General features: G+C 44.5%; 1 protein-coding gene across 1 annotated transcript in view; it reads right to left on the bottom strand.

Moving 5' to 3' along the window:
- STAB2 (stabilin 2) overlaps positions 1-21,387 on the bottom strand; it is a 174,069-nt gene that overhangs the window by 108,629 nt on the left and 44,053 nt on the right. The window contains exons 9-18 of the mRNA XM_052640296.1: positions 20,351-20,484; positions 15,732-15,865; positions 14,086-14,168; positions 12,570-12,719; positions 10,938-11,081; positions 9,864-9,920; positions 9,584-9,709; positions 3,871-3,924; positions 3,517-3,597; positions 1,271-1,423 (exon numbers count right to left, since the gene is read on the bottom strand). Of these exons, the coding sequence (XP_052496256.1) occupies positions 1,271-1,423; positions 3,517-3,597; positions 3,871-3,924; positions 9,584-9,709; positions 9,864-9,920; positions 10,938-11,081; positions 12,570-12,719; positions 14,086-14,168; positions 15,732-15,865; positions 20,351-20,484 (1,116 nt within the window). The remainder of the gene's footprint in view (positions 1-1,270; positions 1,424-3,516; positions 3,598-3,870; positions 3,925-9,583; positions 9,710-9,863; positions 9,921-10,937; positions 11,082-12,569; positions 12,720-14,085; positions 14,169-15,731; positions 15,866-20,350; positions 20,485-21,387) is intronic.

The following is a 21,387-nucleotide window of genomic DNA, read 5'->3' as shown; positions in this document are numbered from 1 at the left end:
GTCACAGGTTCTTAATTAAAGTCTCTTCATTTGAACCATTGGGATAAATTCTGTATCCAGCAGGGATCCTGACGGGTATGCTGCTGCTGCTGCTGCTAAGTCGCTTCAGTCATGTCCGACTCTGTGCGACCCCAGAGACGGCAGCCCACCAGGCTCCCCCGTCCCTGGGATTCTCCGGGCAAGAACACTGGAGTGGGTTGCCATTTCCTTCTCCAATGCAGGAAAGTGAAAAGCAGAAGTGAAGTCTCTCAGTCGTATCCAACTCTTAGCGACCCCATGGACTGCAGCCTACCAGGCTCCTCCGTCCATGGGATTTTCCAGGCAAGAGTACTGGAGTGGGGTGCCATTGCCTTCTCTGCCTAACTGGTATGGAGAGTTATTAATTAAACCTCTAAATCTAAGTATACATGCCCAAAGGCAGCTATGGGTTCTGAAAGATTTCTAGAAGGGACTAGCTATTCCTACTATTTATTAGCCCTCAGTACTTCTCAGAGAATTCACTGCTACTTTTAATAGATCTGATCAGAGCAACCCTAAACCAGAGCACATTGGTTTGATTTAAATCCAGATAAAATGGTAAAAGAAGACTTGATTCTAAGGTAGCTATGGGGAAGCTCTTCTTATTTAACTAAAATTCTTTGGGTGGCTCAAGCCCACATCTTGATTCTTTTCTGGGGGGGAAATGGAGAATAAGCTCTTGAACAATCTGCAGGAAAGTCTTGATAGGAGTCAACAGTTAGACTTGTTTAGAGCTCTCCCACCCTGAGCAGCTGTTGTTCAAGTTCAGGGAAGGAAGTCTGTGGAGGACAAGGGCAGCTGTGACTCCCCGCCTTGTTGTGGGGTGGCTCTGGTCCAGGTTGTTCAAAAGCTTGTTGAAATTTAGTTGTTCTGATTTAAACCAGCTGAGCCAAAAAGTTGCAATGGAAATAGGAAACCCTGATTTTGGACTTCGGGCTTCCAGAACTGTTGAGAGAATAAATTTTTGTTACTTTGAGTCACTTGTTTTGCGGTAACTTGTTATGGCAGCTTTAGAAAATGAATATGCCAGGATAGCAATGGTCAGTGTGGAAATTCCCCCAGGAACTTTGGTTTGTGTTCAGTGAAATAGGACCTCAGGGCCCCCTGCCTCTTCATGAAGACAGAAACGCCTTTACAACAGGGCTCCTGTGTGAGACTCTCCCCGTCAGTCCCCTCAGAATCATGAGGACGGAGCGGTCAGCTCTGTAAGGGCTCCTTAGGGTCCCCTTATCGAGTTCCCTAGTTTCCTTACCAGTCTCATCTCTCTCTTTGTTTCATCACATCGACGGGGCAGGATTGGGACGATGGAGGGAGGTATGAGGACTCCCCTCAGCGTGTAAATCCGGCCGTTTTTGGCAGCGACCTCCATTTCTTCCAGTGCCATGCCATTCACCAGAATCTGTCCCTGGAGAGAAACAACACCATCTTTCTGCCTGAGGAGCACTGGTGGCCCCCAGGCAGATTTGAATGGTGGCAGCTTCTTGAAAGAGCCTCCAACTTCACTTAACTTTCTGCTGAGGGGAGGATTGTGGTTAGAAGGGCTTGGCTGACAGGGAAAGATGACTCTCCTGAATGAATTCTCAACTGGTTCTAAGCAAGGATGTCCTTGCAGAAATGGTCCTTGCCGGTGCTGGACTGGGGAAGAGGTATAACTTTTGAGTTCTGTGATATATTTGCTATGAGACCTTGGGCAAGCTGTCTTACCCCCATGGTGAAATGGAGATCCATTTGCTCAGATACACTGGAGTGACTCTACTTCGGGGTCTCAGGAGATATCAGTGAACAAACTCAGACAAGTTCTTGCTTATGTTGTAGGCGAGGGAGCAGAAAATGAACAAATTAGCAGAGAATTCTGATGTCTACTTTCCTTCCAAATCTCGCTGGGTGAAACTAATGGCAACACCACCCTTCTGGTGGCTCCAGTCAGAAGCTCAGGAAACATCTCTGGCTTCCTCTTTCCTCATCCCCCATTGGATCCCTCAGCAAATTCTGTTGGTCTTCTTCAAAACACCTTCAGAATTCAGCCACTCCTTACCAGGTCTCAGCAACCACTCTGCTCTCAGTTACCATCATTCCATTTAACTAAAAAACTTCAACACAAATTCTAAAGGTTATTTTCTACTTACAGTTATTAGAAAATAATGACTCCACTGCCCAGGTTGTATAATACATCCTTAAGCCTATCTTATGCCCAATAATGTGTACCTCTATTTTGCCCCTTTCCCTGTCTCCCTGCTAGTCACTGCCCCTCTTCTCTGAGTGATTACATTCCCTCCTAAATAATCTCCCTGGATGTATGTCTGATCACATCATTCCCCTGCTCAAAATCCTCTAATGGCTTTTTCTCTCTTTTAAACTAAGAGCCTTCATCCTCGCCCTGAGTTTTTAGGCTGCGTGTGACCTGACCACACCTCTCCTTCTCCCTCTTACCGCCTGGACCTCCTCCGACCTCACTCCTCTTGTCCCTCTGTTCTGGCCCCGAGGACCTTGCTGCTCCTCGCTCAGGCGGCACGCTCCTTGCTTCACGCTTTTGCACTCGGTCTCCTCTCTCTGGAGTACTCTGGCCCCAGGTACTCACGCTGCCTATTCCTTCATTTCCATCAGGTCTTTGCTCACAGATTTTCTTCTCCACGAGGATTTCTTAGACACTGTATCTAAAACGTCATCCCCATTCCCACTTTCTATTTCCCATCTTTGCTTTGCTGTTTTTTTTTTTTTTTACCTTAACACTTACTGCTCTGATATAGGATGTATTTAATTTGCTTATGATCTATCATCTTATTTACTAGAATGAAAGTTCCACACAACCAGGGACTTCTATCTGTTTGTTCCAAACTTGAGGGCATAGAATGATCCCTGGCACATTCTTGGCACCCAGCAGAAACTTGTTGAAAGGATGAGGGGGCATCGCCATCACCATCCATAGTGAACCAACAGGAAACATAATCTCTCTGCTGCCAGATTTCTGCTAATATTACAACCCTGAGAAGTTAGCTGAATAACACTGCCTTCTTTGAGTTTCTTACATAAGTCATGTTCCCTCCCACCTCAGGACCTTTGCACCTGCTTTGCCTTCTGCCTGGAACTCGCTCCTACTCATCCTTTGAAGCATCATGTCCTGACTGAGGACTTCTAGAGCCCCAGATCTGCTGTCTACTTCTGTTGCTGCTTCTGCTGCTCCAGAGCTCTCTTAACTTCCTCATGGGAGCCTGTTATAATTGTAACTAAATAACTAACTGGTCACTAATTAGTTGCTTAAGGGTTGCTTTCCTTGCTGGAATGTAGGCCTGTCTTTTCCACATCTTTATCCTTGGCTTCTAGTTTAGACTCACACACTTGGAGTTGCTCAGCAGGTATTTGCAGAAAGACATAATGAATGAGTGAAGCAATCACAAAGAGCTGTGAATTAGTGCTGAGGTAGGATAACCCGATGAACAGCCATAAGCAGAGGAAAAAACACATGTGAGCAATGACACCAGAGACAGAGTTTTCACTTACTTCATTGGTTGTGTTAAATCTTATGATCTGGTTGGCCATGCTCCTGATGTGAGGGGTCGAAATGAGGGTGGCCACTTCCAGCTGCAAGAACAAGAGAACAATAGAGATACTGAGAGCAGTGCCCAGAGTCTTCACTGGAAAAAATAACTTGAAAGTTTATGAAATAAGTGATGGGAGCTTTCTGCAATGGGTTTGGAAGAGTTCTTAGATGACAGGTTCATTATTCACATAAGCATGCGCTCAGAGCTAAGATAATAAATAATTGTCACACATTCTCTAGCACTAAAATATTGAAATTTAAGACCAGATATCTTGAAAACAGGGGAAAAAATAGGGCAGGAAAGGAGGGCCAACCTGAGTAAATGGGACAATGTGGTATCTGATGAGTTCCAGTAGCTTCCGAGATCCCTGCAAAGGAATCAAAATACTTCTTTAAGTCATTGAGGAAAACACAGATTTCCCTCTCTTGTGTAAAATTTCTCAAGTGACTCTGGTCACTTGGTCAATAAAAATAAATGACCCATAATCTCTCTTGGGAAATTCAGGGTGAGAAAAACCCCATCCCCCAAATAACTAACATTTTTTTGTGACAGGCAGGGGCTGTTCCCAAATGTTCCCATTATGTGCACCTCTCATTTAGTCCTCCCAACAGCCTTGTGAGGTGGGGATACTACTGACTCATTTTATGTATAATAAGACTGAGTTTTAAAGCCATGTCCAAGGTTGCAAAGCTATTTATAACTTAGACTATAAGCCTGAGAAGTAACTCAAGGTCTCAGTTACTCTGCTCCATCACCTCTCTCAATGTCTAAGGCTACCTTCTAGATTTTCTAAGACAGCTTCAGTTTGCGATTCTGTTTCACTCACTCCATAAATAACTGTGGGCTCATCAGGCCATGTACTGGTTATTTAGGAACATACAGTCCTGTTAGGAATATGTGACCAGGACTCTTTCTTCTTCTGTGTTCTTATGGTACATGTTCATTTCACCTTCAAGGTCCTTTCCAAGGGTTCTCATGCTTCAGGAAATAGAAAAAGAGTCTTGGGACTCTAAGCAGGATGAGCAGTCCCTATAGGGGTGACCTGGAGACAGTGGACAGAATTAAGGTGCACAGGGGCCACTCTCTGGGGGAAGAAGGCAGAGGCAGTCGACTACAGGATGACGTAATCTCCCAGCTGAGTCAGAGCCGGGGGTTACAAGCTTCGAAGCCCTGAATTCTGCTACTTCAGTGGCACAGCCATAGCTACTGTGTCTTGGAAAGGTAAAGTATCACAAATTGAGATCATAATAACCTCCAAGAGGCTGACCAGCTGGGCACATGTTTCAACAGTGTGAGGTCCCAGGTGGAAAGAAAGCCCTGCTGAACCCGAGTTCCATTCGCCCAGATTCTTCTCTGCACTTTCGCTTGGCCCCTATGCCAGCGGAATTACCTGTAAGCAGAGGGACCACATATCCTTGTTTGTCTAGAACAACCCTGGTTTACAGCGATCATCCTGGCAGCCCCATTCACTTTCAAAATTGTCCTGGCGTGAACACTTGGAAGGCCACTATCTCTACAGGTCAACAGCATTAAGCACAGGGCAGGGTGACTGGTAAGAATGTAGAAACTGACCACCAGCTGGCCAGCCCTGGAAGTGATGGTTTCTATAACCCTGGTTCTGTTACCATAAGACTTTGAGAAAATCACTTAGCTTCTGAGTCTTAACTTTCCCTGACAACTACTTTATGGAACCTAGCAGTGAGGACTTGCAGGCAGAAGCAACGCCAATACAAGCTTGAATGCTCAGTGGCAGAAAGGGTGGGGAAAAGCGGGGACCCCTTGAAAATATCAGACAAAAGTAGACTTCAAACTCCCAGAGGGCAGGAACTGGGTCTGTCTGGCTTATTAATCACTGTGTCCCCAGTCAGCATAGCAGGACCTGCATAAACATTTGTGCCAGCAAGTTATTAAAGGGAGGAGGGAAGGGGTCCTGAGAAGGTCACTGAGCTAGACCTTGGGAATCTGAGATTAGTCCTGGTTCTTCTTCTGTGTGACCCTGAGCAAGCATCTCATACCTCTAGGCTGCAAAATAACAGGGTTGGTTTGGACCTCTTCCAGCACTCTATTTTATAGGAAAGACTTTATCAGCTGGATTATCTACTTCTAAAGCCTCAAGACTTAATTGGCATCGGACCCGTTCTATAGGAAACTGGAGAATGAAAGGGACAAAGGAGTTGATCAGCAACATTCCTCTATTGTCTGAACCTGCCACTCATCTGGCTGGGGGCCATTATCCAGCCAGAGTTTAGTCCAGATGGCTTAGATCCACAGGATTCGCTTACAGGTGATGCTGTCGGAGAGCTTGTTGGTGCAACGCATTCTTTCCTTTATGCGGACATTCACTTCCTACTTGCTATTTTAGGTGAAAACAAACAAACAAACCACAAAACTGAGTTGTTTGGTGCCAGAGACAGAAAGGGAGAGTTTTTCTACCAAATAGTGACTATGACCTTGAACTCTGTCACTTCACCTCGTTTTGTCCCATTTTGTTCACAAGGTCTCTGTGAATTGGCAGGGGCTGGTCTCTCACTCCCTTTGCTTTAATTTCTGTTTATTTCAGTGATAAAGTCATACACTGGGGCTTGTGATTAGTAACCATGGTCTCTGCAGGGATCAGATCGTTCAGGACTGAAATTTTGCTTCAAGGAGAAGCAGAAAGATAACTGGGAAGGAAACAAGGCACTCCCAAAGCAGAATTGGAGAACATCCCTCTAATGAAACCAGTCTGCCTTTCATTTCATTGGCCTAACTGATGGGGAGCTTATTATCTCTCGCTGAGGCTCCTCCCTGAAGGTAAAGCTGAAGGATGTCATTAAGATTCGTGCAGAAAGAGGGAGCTCCCTATAGGTTCAGGAATCTTAACCCACATTGGCTCTGGACCAGAGAAAGCGGTAGAAAAGATGATTCTATTCCTCACCTAGAAACTGGAAGTGGAAAAACAATTTGAGACTCAGGATTGAGAGACTTGAAGTGATATGTTCTTTGTGAGAAGTAAGATGTTGCCTTTGAGAGAAATGAGATTGAGAGCCAGGAGCAGTGCTGTGCTGTTAAATCCATTCTATGAGGAAAAAATAAGCCCTGATTTATAGTACTGGCCAGTTTCCATGGTGTCCATATTCTTGCCAGGGACTGAGTTCAAGCTGCTGATGTGATTTCACTGAATGGAGCTGGGAAGTTGTTGTTGTTGCTCAGTTGCTAAGTCGTGTCTGACTGCAGCACACCAGGCTACCCTGTCCTTCACCATCTCCCAGGGCTTGCTCAAACCCATGTCCATTGAGTGAGTGATACCATCCAGTCATCTCACCCTGTCACCTCCTTCTCCTCCTGCTCTCAATCTTTCCCAGCATCAGGGTCTTTTCCAATAAGTCAGCCCTCTGAATCAGGTGGCCAAAGTAATGGGGCTTCAGCTTCAGCATCAGTCCTTCCAATGAATAATCAGGACTGATTTCCTTTAGGATTGACTGGTTTGATCTCCATGCTGTCCAAGAGACTCTGAAGAGTCTTCTCCAGTACCACAGTTCGAGAGCATCAATTCTTTGATGCTCAACCTTCTTTATGGTCCAACTCTCACACTGGTACATGACTACTGGAAAACCAAAGCTTTGACTACACAGACCTTTGTCAGCAAAGTGATGTCTTTGCTTTTTAATATGTTGTCTTGGTTTGTCTAGGAGATGGGAAGAGCTACAGTCTATTCTTGAGAGCCTGAGTGAGGCAGCCCCAGTCACTGCTGGAAGGAGTTACAAAAAGAGAGGAGGTTCTCGAACAAAAGTGCTTGACAGAAAAGCAGCAAGGTTGACTTTTTCTATTCTAGCTAAAAGGTTTTAATTTTAAGTTCACCTGATTAGGTTTCTGAGAACTCTTTTATTCTTATTAAAAAGTATCTGTATCAAAGAAAAACCATATAATCTCAGAATTTTATTAGATTCCCAGGGGAGAAATTATTACTTCTTTGGCTTTTAAAATTAAATATGAGTATGACTTCTAAAGAGAAGAATAAGTTTTCCTATAATAGCTAGGTTTCAGGAAACCTGAGTGTGAATCATATTTTTAAAATAGCATCCTATTTTAAAGGCACTGGGAAATATGACTTTTTCAATGAAAACCTGTAACAGGTCTCTAAATATGTTTAACATCTGCTTGTAATGTAAGAGATTACCTTCTGACTTATTTCCTTGATACCTATTTTCTTTTTTAATGCAAAGTATTCTGGATGCAGGGTTTCTCAGGTGGTGCTAGTGGTCGAGAACCCACCTGCCAATGCAGGAGGCAGAGACACGGGTTCTATCCCTGGGTTGGAAAGATCCCTGGAGGAAGAAATGGTAACCCACTCCAGTATTCTTGCCTGGAGAATCCAAAGGACAGAGGGGTCTGGGAGACTACAGTCCATAGCGTTGCAAAGAGTCAGATATGACTGAAGTGACTAAGCATGCATGCATTCTGGATGTGGGATATCCTTGTAGATACCTGAAAGTATTCCAGAAAGGGATGTATCCATGTGACCCTCTGAGTCATTCAGGCAAAAAGTTTCAAGTGCCCAAAACAGTGTGACTTGGTATCTGAGTTAGAAAGCTGGTGCTTACCAAAATGTCTATTTCCAATGACATGAAATCAGAATTCTTGGGGTGAGCTTATGTAATCTGCCTATTTAACAAGTTCCCTGGGTAATTCTCTTCCTTATTTCTGTCTGTGCTGGATCTTTGCCGCTGCACAGGCATTTCTTGGGGCAAATGGGGGCTACTCTCCAGTCGCGGTGTGCAGGCTTCTCGCTGCAGTGGTCTCTCTCGCTGCGGCTCCCTAGCTCTAGAGCACAGGCTGAGCAGTTGCGACACAGGGGCTTAGTTGCTCTATGGCACGTGGGATCTTCCTGGGTCAGGGTTGAACTTGCGTCTCCCTCACCAGCAGGATTATTTACCACTGAGCCACCAGAGAAGCCCTCCCTGGGTAATTCTTAAGCACGCCAAAGTTTGAGGATCACTACTCTAAGAGACTCAGACCCCCGGTGTAATCAACACTGATCTACACAAGGTCACAAGTAGTTTTGCCCCATTTCCAAGATGGTGGCAGGACCTCAGGGCACTGGGAAAAAGTCTGTGGCCTTTCATATAATTTCACTATTTGGCATTCTAATGAAAAATTCCATAATTAGCTAACCTTCTTTTCAGTTGGGCTTCCCTGATAGCTCATTTGGTAAAGAATCCACTTGCAATGCAGCAGATCCCGGTTCGACTTCTGGGTCAGGAAGATCCACTGGAGAAGGGATAGGCTACCCACTCCAGGATTCTTGGGCTTCCCTTGTGGCTCGGCTGGTGAAGAATCTGCCTGCAGTGTGGGACACCTGGATTTGATTCCTGGGTTGGGAAGATCCTCTTGAGAAGGCTACCCACTCGAGTATTCTGGCCTGGAGAATTCCATGGACTGTATAGTCCATGGGGTTGCAAAGAGTCCCACACGACTGAGCAACTTTCACTTTTCTTTTCCATTTAAGGCTGTTATTCCTGAAAGAGGAAACACTTTAAATGGTGTCCATTATTTTTACCCTAGACTGAAAGAGTAAAACAAATCTCCTTTCTTGAGGAGGATGTGCGAGAGGTGAAGGTTTGTGGAGAGAACTGAAAGCCATAGAAAGCAGAGTTGGGAGCCCCTAAAAATAACATTCTTTTTACATTTAACCTAGACTTGACCCAGAATGCACTGCCAGGCTTCATTTTTTAGATGGTTTTAGAGTTGTAGGGAACTTAAAATTTATGGTTTTGCTATTGAGAAATCTTAGAAGAGAAAGGACATAGACTGGTCTTATAGTGACACGCAACTCTACTGGGGAGATTGTAGCCACATCTAGGCTTAGTTCCAGAGCACTAGTTCCAAGCACTTGCGATTGATTAATGATGTCTGCCTTGGTTGCAGAAATGTAAGTGGTGCATGTGCTACTTATTTGTTGTCCTTAATTTAGAAAAAGCCTGTGTATGTACAGACGGAAGCAGTGGTGCTGTCATGACACTGTTAGAGTACTCAGGATACAATACCTCTGAAGAAAGGAGATAATCGAGAGTGCCATCCTTCATGTTATTCAATGCTTCATCACTTGGAACAAAAACAGTGTATGGTCCACCAACCCCATCTTCATTTAAGGCATGTCCCACATTGGTTTTCTGTGTTTAAGAAATGAAAATTTATATCTGTAACCTATCTCAGATAGATACATGAATTCCCCAGAAAGTATTTATAATTGATACCCCCTGCTAATTTTATCGTACCAAGGACTAGACATAAAAAACTTTTTAGGAGTTCATGAAAAGTACGTACCTCTAACAAAGATCTGAACTTGCTGTATCTTGGTTGTAGCATGGTCATTATGGTTTGCTAAAAAGAGACATTTTGCTTAAAGTTCAGTACAAAAAATGGGAGTGGTTTAGGAAACAGCTGCTGTAACATGAAAAGACTGATGACAGGATTTCGTGGAAGTGTGGACATCTACGGGCTTCCCTGGTGGCTCAGATGGTAAAGAATCTGCCTGCAATGCAGGAGACCTGGGTTTAATCCCTGGGTCGGGAAGATCCCCTGGAGAAGGGAATGGCAACCCACTCCAGTATTCTTGCCTGGAGAATTCCATGGACAGAGGAGCCTGGTGGACCACAGTCCATGAAGTAAAAGAGTCAGACACGACCGAGTGACTAACACTTTCACTTTTCTGATGGAAAGCTATGGGGAAATAAAGAGGAGAGTAGACATCTATAAAAGGATCTGGCTAACCACGATACATTATACATGTGTCCCCAGTGTTTATTTAAACAGTAGTTCAGATCTGCATGTTCTGAAAGTCTTTGCATGCTGAGTCACTTCAGTCATGTCTGACTCTTTGCAGCCCTGTGGACTGTAGCCCGCCAGTCCTGTCCATGGCAAGAATACTGGAGAGTGTTGCCATGCCTTCCTCCAGGGGACCTGCCCAACTCAGGGATCAAGCCTGCATCTCTGATGTCTCCTGCCCTGGCAGGCGGGTTCTTTGCCATCTGAGCCACCTGGGAAGCCCCAGAACAGTCTTTGGCCATTATCAAATAGATCAGAGGGAATGAATGTTATCACAGGGAGGATATGCCTTCCTCCACAATACACAAGGGATGAATTTATGTGACAATTGGTCTGAGTTATCAGGTGTGTCTATGAAAAAGATCACACAATCAACCTCTTTCCTACACTTGCTGCTGCTGCTGCTGCTAAGTCACTTCAGCCAATGCCTTTCTCTTTCTCGGTGTCAGAATTCTACTAAAAACAGAAATACAAGCACATAGTGGTGGCTTGTATTTTCTTCATGAATATGAGTCTCTAAGGAACAAGGGACAGTGGATTTGACTTGACATCACTTTTACCTGAAGTTCTTACCTCAGTATTGCTCTCAAATGTGGGCATCACCTTGTCCATGGCTCTGTCAAGGATGTGCAAGAGCCCGTTGGAAGCAAGTATGTTCCCTTGTATAATTTTTACCTTCTTTTTGCCTTCATAGAGTTTAAGCTTTAGCTGATTGTCCTAAAACACCAAGGAAAAATAAAACTACATTAATGTATGTCCTTGAAAATCGAGCACTAGATTAGAAGAAGTCTTAAATCCTTGGGTTCTGTCATTTATTGGCTGTATGATCTTGGATAAGTTCCCTAACCTAAAAATGTGGATGATGGTTTCTGCCACACTGAATTCACAGGTCTTCCCTTGAGCTCAAATGAGATAACACACGAAATCACTTCTGACTATCAATGATTGCTAAACAGAGAATAAGGAATTACTGTATAGTCTCCCCTCAAAAGATGGCAAGCTACAAAGGGACCCCAAACTCTTCCATTTATTGTAAACTCATTCCTTACCTACTTTGGTGTTTTGGACAGAAGAGGCACACCATAAAAAATACGTGCTGGATGAATAGGTAAATGAATGAGTACATGTCCCTGTGAGAAAGGAAACCACATCTTCATCCATACATCCACTCATCTATCCATCCATCCATCCACCCTTATACACACAATACAACATACTGGTTAAGGGTTCAGGCTTTGGGGGACTTTCCTGGGGATCCAGCAGTTAAGAATCAGCCGTCTAATGCAAAGGGTGCAAGTTTGATCTCTGGTTGGGGAACTAAGACCCCATATGTTTCAGGGCAACTAAATCTGCACATCGCAATGACGGAAACTCTGTGTGTCATGACAAAGATCCCACACACTGCAACAAAAACCCAGGGAAGCCAAAAAAAAAAAAAAAAAAGTTACAATGATTCACGTTTGGGGATCAGGCAGACCTGAGTTTGAATCCTGCCTTTGGCTCTTACTGTGTGACCTTTTAGTTTTCCCACTGGAAAAATGTTCATGGGATTGTTGTGAGCCTTAAATATCACAAATAGAGATTTACCCCAGTATCTTGCATGTACTAAGTGCTCACTGATCTATCAACTATTGATATTTGGTGAAATGCAACCAGATAGGTCATAACCACCCCCAACCCCATCCCCCACCATGACTCTCTGTTGATTGACCATGTGCCCTTCAGCTCAGTAAAGTCACAAAAAAATATTTTAAAAACAAACAAAACAGAATTAATGGCATTAGGAGAGATGGAATGTTGAACTGGAGAGGGTGGATATTTGGCCACCTGAAACAAACAATCCATTTCCTTTTCTAAGATGAGTGCTGATCTGGCTTTGTGCTGATGCTTCTAGGAAATGGGTTTACTGTCAGTTTTCTCCTTCCTGCTGCAGTCGAATGATGGTTGCCTTGAAAACTAATTCAGACCAGGGCAAAATCACTTTACAGTCCCATTTCTGTTAACAGTCCATCCCCCGCACCTGACCCTTTCCAGTGTTGGCTCTTCGTTTTTGCCTTATGTAGGAAAGTACTGTGACAAATGAGGAACAAGGAAAGAAGTTCTTCATAACCTTTCATGACCCCTGGACACCAAGAGAGAGCCTGCTGTGGTGATTGACTCAGTGGACACTTTGGTTCGGGGAGTGAAGATCAGAGAGACCCTTACCTTATCTTCACTGAAGATCTCTCCCGACTTTCCCGTCAAAGTATAGAATGTGTCTGTGTTGTTCATTTGCTCAGTGCTCATCTGCCCAGCAATTATATGGAGCTTCACAAAGTACTGAGCAGCATTGCTATCCAGCAAAAACTCTTTTACCTGAGAAAAGAAAGCCGATTCCTTCCATCTCTATGGTGGTTTGGACGAGAAAAATGAGGTTTGGGACTTGGGCTATGACTTCTTCATCATCAAGAACATCGAAGTGAGTGTACAACTTGAGTCTGGGCTCTTTCAAATTCAGATGACTTTCCCAGAGTTAAACTCCCCTGGGCCAGGTGGTAAAGGGGGCAGAAATTTGGAGAGGTGATACATGGTATGCTCTCAAACTCTGGGGCACGCTCTAGCAGGGAACCAGTGGGGAGCACTGGGGCCAGAAGGACCAAGGTGAGTGGCAAGAGTCAAGGAATCAGTCATCTTGAGCCCAGGAATCAGTTGGGAATGAAATATGAAGTTGTTTAAAAACACGGGTAGAGTGGACAAATAGAGATTTTGAATAAAAAAATTAAGAATTTTTAAATCCACTGGACCAAATGGATATTTTGTCAATATTATATAATCAACAATCACTCAACAGAGACCTGTCTTAATCCTATGTAAATTCAACCTCTATATTAAACAGGCAATCACATGCAGAGTGTCTAGCCCAGGCACCTTCCACATCCACTAGCTCACTTACCCCACAGGGGAGATGTGAGTGCATCTCCAAAGATTAATGACATATTCATTTTGCGCAGATGAATGGCAGTGGCATATTAGGAGGAGAGAGTCTGAAAGTCTCTGGGTGTTGATTTAATTCAGCACACATTACAATCACAAAATATCTTGGATTAAGATAAACCAATTCCATATAAATCAATATATTCACTATCTACATTAAACCACATCTAACTATGGCACTGATACTATCACAATGGGACACCTCCACCAGGTACTATGGGTTTCATTCCCACTGGTGGACATTATCTGAGATAGCGGCTGCTCACATTGAAGACTCCACTTCTCTTCTAGTTTCCTCTATCCTGGTTGCCATTTATGGTGATTTTAAAGAAACAAATACCTAGCTGGTACATAAGTTTAATTCTTCTTGTGGTGAGTGAGCAGTTTTGCATAATGCAAATCTTATTTAGCATGTGACCGCAGTTGAGAACCCATAGGGATTACCCTTGAGGGGTAATGTTTGGAAGAGGGCACTGGGGGGTCTTGTAGGGAGCTACAAATGGTCTTGCTAGATACATGGACATACACATTGTGACGGTTCATGGAGTTGTGCATTCCTAATCTGTATACAATCCCTAATGGTGTCATACTTTACAGAAAGTTTACAAAAGAAATTGCCATCCTTGTCATCAGTAGATTGAATTTTAATGGAGGTTTCCCACTTTAGATAAAGAGGATACTGTCTACTAAGGTTTTTTTTTTTTGCCTTAGCTCCTATTTATAAAATAAAGTTATTTTAAATACTTACATTGAATCCTTTTAATCCCTTGTCTGTTGGCAACAGCACAGTAAATGGTCCCAGGTTACTCAATGGCCAGGCATAGGCTTTGTCTTAGGAGTCGAAATACACAAAGAAAGAAAACAGCAAATGGGTCAGTGGCACATGAGGAGTAAAATCAGGCAATGGCCCTTGTGGTCCACTTAGACCTTCTGACTCCTGAGTTTCTCTGTTCTAACTGGTATTATGCAGGCCCTCAAGGAAGAGAGATGCTAACAATGTGAAATGTTCCTCACAACTGTGTGATTTTCCCTGCAACCACAGTCTTGGCTCAAAGACACCCTGGGAGGAGAAGCTCTGTGAGGGTCATGTGACAAAATCATTGGCCACCTCTTGTCCCTGCCTGACTTTTCGAGCTGTCACCATCTTAGTGAGTAAAGATGTAGCTCTTGTTTCATCCAGGAGATGGAAGAGCTCAGAAGAGCCTCACGCTTGGTTTAACGTTTTGCGGCTGCCACTGTGACATGCTCAATACTTTCTGAACAAAGAGCCCCTGTCTTTCCATTTGCACTGGGCCCTACCAATTTCATAGCTGGTCCTGTTTCCATGCTCCTGGGGAGCTGGGACAGCAGGCTGGGCTCTGTGCTCTCACACAGGAGGCCATGTGTCCTAGCACCTTGTAGACCAGGCAGGTGAAGGGTGACTGGGCTTTGCCTGAGGGTCTGTACACTGCCCCCTTTGTCTGCTCTCGCTGATATTCTACAAGCACAGAGAGGAAGGAGGGAGATCCCAGAGCCCCACCAGTGATGCCAGACTGCCCATGGGGTGTCTTGCAAAGAGCAAGCTGTTTGTGTAGGATGCACGTTATTTGCCTTGAGAACACAGCCCCGATCCATGCAGAACACTTTCTTCTCTGTCTGTGCTCTTTCTGGGAAACTGTGCTTGCTGACTGGTCAGTTCTAGAGACTGATATTTTAAGGATTTGGTTGATTGCTCAAGCCCATTTTCTGTTGATCAGCAAAATTTGTGTCTTGTTGAAAATCTTGTCTAATGCTGTAATCGGCTCTATTTCATTCTTATGGGAGGGAGGGGTAATGACCTCTTGGGGGCCTTTGGTCATGCAGAAGGGTGTTTTTGGCTGTCACCTTGTCCAGGGGCTGGTGGAAAATGCGTCACTCTAGATTGTTAGTGGTTGAGGGTGGGAAAGGATGCTAAACACCCAGTGATGAGTGAGACGGTCGGTCACATGCCATCAAGACTATGCCCCACATTCAAACAGCACCTCCACTGAAGAGCATGAATATCGCCTGCCAGTATCGCCTGTCAACATTGTTTCCCATCTGGAGGACCCATAAGGTCAAGGGAAAGAGGATGGCATCCATCCTGACGTCTGTAGCTGCCTATCTCACTGCTGTTGCAGACCTACTACTCAGTGGTGACCCCAGGACCTTTGCCTGAGCTGCTGCACTACTGGATCTCTTGGCACTAACTCCTGTCTCCTTGAGACATCTGTCTGTCCATTTCCTTCCATTTGCCCTTCCTAGAAAGGGCTGATCCTGCTAGATAAGAGGCTTGCCTATCCTGCACACCCCTTTCTGAGTAATTGTGTGTCTCAGATGTCCTTGTCCACCAGAAGGCTGCCTTTTCTGTGGAAATGTGCACCCATGCCTGCATACCCAGGAGAGAGATGAAAGAGGTCAGCCTTCCTTGCCATTTTCCTCTGGGTTCCGTGTTTAATTCTCTGAGTCGCTCCATGATGTTTCCATAACAGGTTGAGCCATCGCCTATGTAACCTTTACGACAAGTGCATCTACAGAGAGGGTGAAAACATATTTTCAGGGTCCCAAAGTCATTGGATGTTGAGATCATACAGTTCAAACCTCTCACTGTGCAGAAGGGGAAGATGATGCTCAGAGTGGGATAGAGACAAGGCCGGAAGAGTGGGATGAACACAGGTGAGCCTTCTTAATGTTCTGGTTAACATAGAGCAGCCCACGAGAAATGGATATTTAATAAATTATGTGTGTATATGTAAACATTGCTTCCCTGGTGGCTCAGATGGTAAAGAATCTGCCTGCAATGCAGGAGACTTGGGTTTGATCTCTGGGTTGGGGAGATCCCCTGGAGAAGGGCATGGCAACCCCCTCTAATATTCTTGCCTGGAGAATTCTATAGACAGAGGAGCCTGGCTGGCTACACTAGATTTCTTTGTATATTCTTTGTTTTCAATATTTTTTCCAAGCATGAGCAAGAGCAAACTCAGGGAGATAGTGAGGGCCAGAGAGGCCTGGCATGCTGCAGTCCCATGGGGTTGCAAAGAGTTGGACGTGACTTAGCAACTGAATAACAACATGACCAAAAGCCCATGTACATCAGAACCATTAGGACTTGCTATAAATGTAGAGTCTCGGTCCCTACTGCAGAAGCACAGAATCAGAAAGCTGCTGAAGCTGGCCTCAAGTAAAGAGTCAGAGCTGTAGACCTGCTCGAAAGATTCTCCCCCTCCTCTTCCTTTCTGAGATCTCTGCTCAACCATCCCTTCCTAGGGGAACCATCCTTGATTTTCTATCCCCTCCCCCCTTGGTACATCATTTCCCCCTTAGTGTGCCATGAAGCTCATGGCACCAGGCGGCTCTTTTCTGCAGCACCAGTTCCAGTTACAATTTTACCCTCATCTGAGGGGTTATTTGATTAAGATCTACTTCCCCTTCTGATTTGAGAAAAAAGTGAGGACACGGGCAATGTGTGTATTTATTCAGTCTCATAAACCCAAGATCCAGTGCAAGCCTAGGCCCATAGTACGTATTTAATGAATAGCTGTAAAATAAACAGAAATACCTAAACAAGGAAAGTCACATAATTTTATATGATAGTTTTATAAGCTTCTTGCAAAAGAGAAATGGAATTAAAGATGTACTAGCAGTGGTGTCCTGGTAGATGTTAAACACCCAAATCTCCAGGGAAAAAATAGCTCTGATTTGCAGCCTTTGACAGTTTCCATGGTTCACACTCCCACCTTGGCCAATCTCAAACTAGCATGACACTAACCAGCCAGCAAGTTCCCGAGAATTTAATCATCGGCTCTCAGAACTCAATAAGCCCTGGCTTTAGCAAACCACTGCTCCCTAGCGAAGACTGGTTGGCGGCTGGCTGAAATTGGCAAGGTGCTTAGGAAGGTGACATTCACCAGGATCTTAGCGATAAGTGAGAAACAGGAGATGGGGAAGAACAGTTCAGACAGGAGAGATGCAAGGGTGCTGTGAGCAAGCATACCACAGGTATGACTCATGTGTAGAACAATTCCAAAGAACAATTAGACCCTTGCTAATCCAGTTATGTTTCTAAATCAGTCCCATGGCACAAAGATATATATCTTCAATGTTTGCTGAAACATGTTTCTGAACAAATCCCTTGCTTGGATTGCTGCAGTGACTCCCTAATTGGTCTTTCTGACCTGAGTTTTCCTCCCATTAAGTCAGTCTTCCACACAAGCCCTGGGTGGTCTGTCCTAAAGGGCAATCTGGCATCTCTGTGCTTAATTCTCTCAGGGGCTCCTTTTGTCTACAGCAGGGGTCCCCAACTTCCAGAATCTAAATGCCTGATGATCTGAGGTGGAGTTGATGTCATAATAATAGAAATAAAGTACACAATAAATGTAGTGTGCTTGAATCATCCTGAAACCACCCCAGTGCATGGAAAAGTTGTCTTCCATGAAACTGGTCCCTGGTGCCAGACAGGTTGGAGACTTCTGATCTATGGGATATAGTTTAAGTGCTTAGCAGGCATTCAAGACTTCAAAGAGGGGAATATTGCTTATGTCTCCTTTTTGCTGTTCATGCAAAATCCTAGCAACAATTTGCTTTTTTTCTAGACTGTTCTGTTCTTCTTAAGTGGGTATCCTGCCAGGACCATTCTCATAGCTCAGGTGTGACCTGCTCTGGGCAGCCTTACCTGACCTCCCAACACTTTCCCCACAGAAGCATCCCGTCGGTACCTCTACCACGACTATTCCTACCAGAATGGCCTCATCAGGTGTTTCCCCCTCTGCTAGCTGTAAGTTCTCCTAGAATCTGGATCCCACCTTATTTCTTCTCCTTGTATTCCAGCACCTGGGACAGTGCCTCATTGTTGAGCCAATTATTTTCGAAGTACCTACTGAAATCTAGAAACTGTGCTAGGCGAGAGGGCTATAAAGATAATAACAACAGATATCTTGCTCTTTTAGCATCATGTTGCTGGAAATGAGCCTGAAAACAAATAATTGATGACAACATGATAAAGATTACTTAACATCTTTGGGCCCCAGTTTGCTCATCTGTGAAATGGGTTTACTAACACCATCAGGGCTATTGACAGAAGAGACAATGCATGGGTCATCTTCTATGGCCAATGCAGCATGATTGGGAATATTCTGCATAGACTGATTGCCACATCGAGAAGGCATAGACCTAACAAATCCCTCTTCTGGGTGAACTAAATTACTGATGGCCCCATATTTTATCAATGTCACTCAGCCAGCCTTTAACCTAGGCTTCGTCCCTGTTGAGGCTCCCTGGTGGCTAAAGAATCCACCTGCCATGCAGGAGATGTGGGTTCAATCCCTGGGTTGGGAAGATCCCCTGGAGAAGGAAATGGCAACCCACTCCAGTATTCTTGCCTGGGAAATCCCATAGACAGAGGAGCCTGGTAGGTACTGTCCGTGGGGTCACAAAAGGGTCAGACATGACTCAGTGACTAAACAACGACAAAAACAACTTCCCAGCTGAGGAAAGTTTTCTTTTGAGGGGGGGAGTCAAGGAGATTTTTTAGTGACACACAGACCCCTAACATTGATGATTAGTTCCACTGACATTCTAGATACAAGTTTTAATGCAACTTCTATTATTCTGATATTCCAGTTTCATTTTTCTATTTTATCTTCTCAAATACAGAAGAAAGAAAATGTTTAAAGTGTTCTGCTCAAGTTTTCTCAGAGGATAGTACAAAATGTGTAAGCTGGCCAGTGCTGCGGTCACTGCCAGAACCTGGTTTCAGCAGAGGGTGTGCTCTGCGGATGTGTGTGTGCCTGTGTACACGTCTGGGAGGCGTCTGTGTGTACATGTGTGTATGCAGCTTTCTGTGTGCCAGGTTCCTTTCAGAGATGGGTGAATGCAATCTTATTTAATCCTCATCACAGCCCTGCTTGGAGGCTAAAGTTTTCCCCTTTTGTGACAGAGGAAACAAGTTAGAAAGGTTAAGGGAAGTGGCAGAGCTGGGTTTGAACCCAGGGGTTCTGACACCCACGCTCTTTCTCTTCCACCCACAGAGAGTACAGATCCATTTACTTGCCCAGAAAGAACACAGTGACCATCAAACCTGGGAAAAATCCACCCATTCAAGACCCATCTATGAAAGATATGCTAGAAGAAGCACAGAAACTGTTCTATGTCTACCGTGGCTCTGAGCTCTCTACAGCAGAATGGGCTCTTTGCAGATGGGGGTGACAATGAGAACCAAAAGTAGCCTCGAGATGCAAGCCTCTGCCCGGGAGACAAAAGACTTGGGTTCCAGCCTTAGTTCACCCACTGATAAAACATAACACAGCTGGAGAGGAGTTTCCAGAACATTCTTTCATGAATCTTCACAACAACTGTATGAAGCAGACATCACCACTCATTTTATAGATGGAGGAACTGAAGCCAGAGAGACCACATCATGTTCCCAAGGTCATGAATCTGACAGATACCAACGCGGAGGCTTCAACCCAGGTCTTAAAACTCCAAGTACCATCTTCCCACCGGATGAACTGCACCTGTCCCAAGAATTTTCATGCAAATATTTTTTACTCACGGTAAACCCCTTCTTTTGAAACCTGGAGTCCAGAAAACACCACTTGGGTATGTTCACATTCCCCAGTTTTCACTTTCCCCTTGTTTTGCACCACTGACAAGCACTGTTTCATAGAGGACATGTGCATTAGAGGTCAAACTCCTGTCACTGCAATGGACATTCATTTTCCCAGTGGCAATGGCTTCATTCTCCCATGCTCTGACCACTTTACACCATGTTTTTAGATCAGGTCAATATTTCAGGGTGTTGTCAAGATCACTCTCAAGCAAATTGATTATTGAACAATTCATTGATTATACAAAGACGTACTGAGCCTCTACTATGCTCCTTGCATTGTGCTATGTGGGGGTGGGGGTGGATACAAGGCTGAATAAGACACACTTCCTGCCCTTCGAGGACATTTCAGCATTGACTGGCCACCACCTCCCCCTGTTGGAAAGACTGTGGTGGAACTGAAAAGACTTACTTGGTTTGGCCTGGTGCGAAGGTGATGCAGTCTGCATGCGTGTGGCAGGGGTTGTTAGATTCACACAGATCAATCATACTGCATCCCACTCCAGGGACAAAGTTGCGGTAATGTTGCTTACACTCGCAGTAAGCCTTCAGCAGATGGGAAGAGAAGAACAAAATGGTTTTCATTAGTCACTTAGGCTGACCTTCTTAAATTCCTGTCTTTACCCTGGCATGCAAGCTGACTTGGGGTAGGTCTAAAGTATGGGCAGAAATTGAAATTCATCAGTGTATCTAAAATTGGAAATCATGTTTTCTCATCTGTTTGGAAATTCATATACTTTGTAATTCACCTTTTAGTTTCCTGGTTTGCTAACCCTGGGCCTCCCTGGTGCCATACTTCCTGCTTTTAGATTTAGATGGTGGAGATCAACATTCAGATGTATTACTTCTCTAGGATAGTGGTGTTCAACTGGGAGTCTCAACCCAAGGGACCTTGGTGATGCTTGGAGACATTTTTGATTGTAACAACAGGAGAAGAGGCCAGTGTCATGAGAAGCCAGGGATGCTGCTAACCATCCTGCAATGCACAGGACACTCCTTACAACAAAGAGGTCTCAGGTTCAAAGTATTAATTATGCCCAGGTTGAGGAATGACTTGTTCTGGAAAAATGAATGTGAACAATGTTTCTGTGTGAACGATGCTTCTAAGACTTGAAAATATGCCTGGGGACTTCTTCTTTTTTTAAGGGACAAAGTATATTTTTAATCTCACTCCCAAGGTACGGGGCCTTGATTCACGATGTAACATGACTTTTCCCACAAGGGATCTCATGTAGAAGACGGGAATTCAGCCCTTTGAATTTCTTGCCAACCCGCCTCAGAAATCAGTAGCAGAAATGTTGCTATTCTTTTTCTTGGAGATGGGATGCGGTGGATTCTTTGCAGGGCGCTCTAGGAGCATCCCCAGGGCATGCAATGAGACTGCTGGGAACCTGTGGCTGGTTTTGGTCAGGCACTGAGGCCTTTCCTTTCCTCAGGCAGCTGTAGTCT

Source organism: Budorcas taxicolor, chromosome 5, assembly GCF_023091745.1.
Source record: "Budorcas taxicolor isolate Tak-1 chromosome 5, Takin1.1, whole genome shotgun sequence".
Classification (NCBI taxonomy): Eukaryota; Metazoa; Chordata; class Mammalia; order Artiodactyla; family Bovidae; genus Budorcas; species Budorcas taxicolor.
The sequence above is the reverse complement of the archived record's forward strand: the minus strand, read 5'-3'. Positions and strand labels throughout refer to the sequence as shown.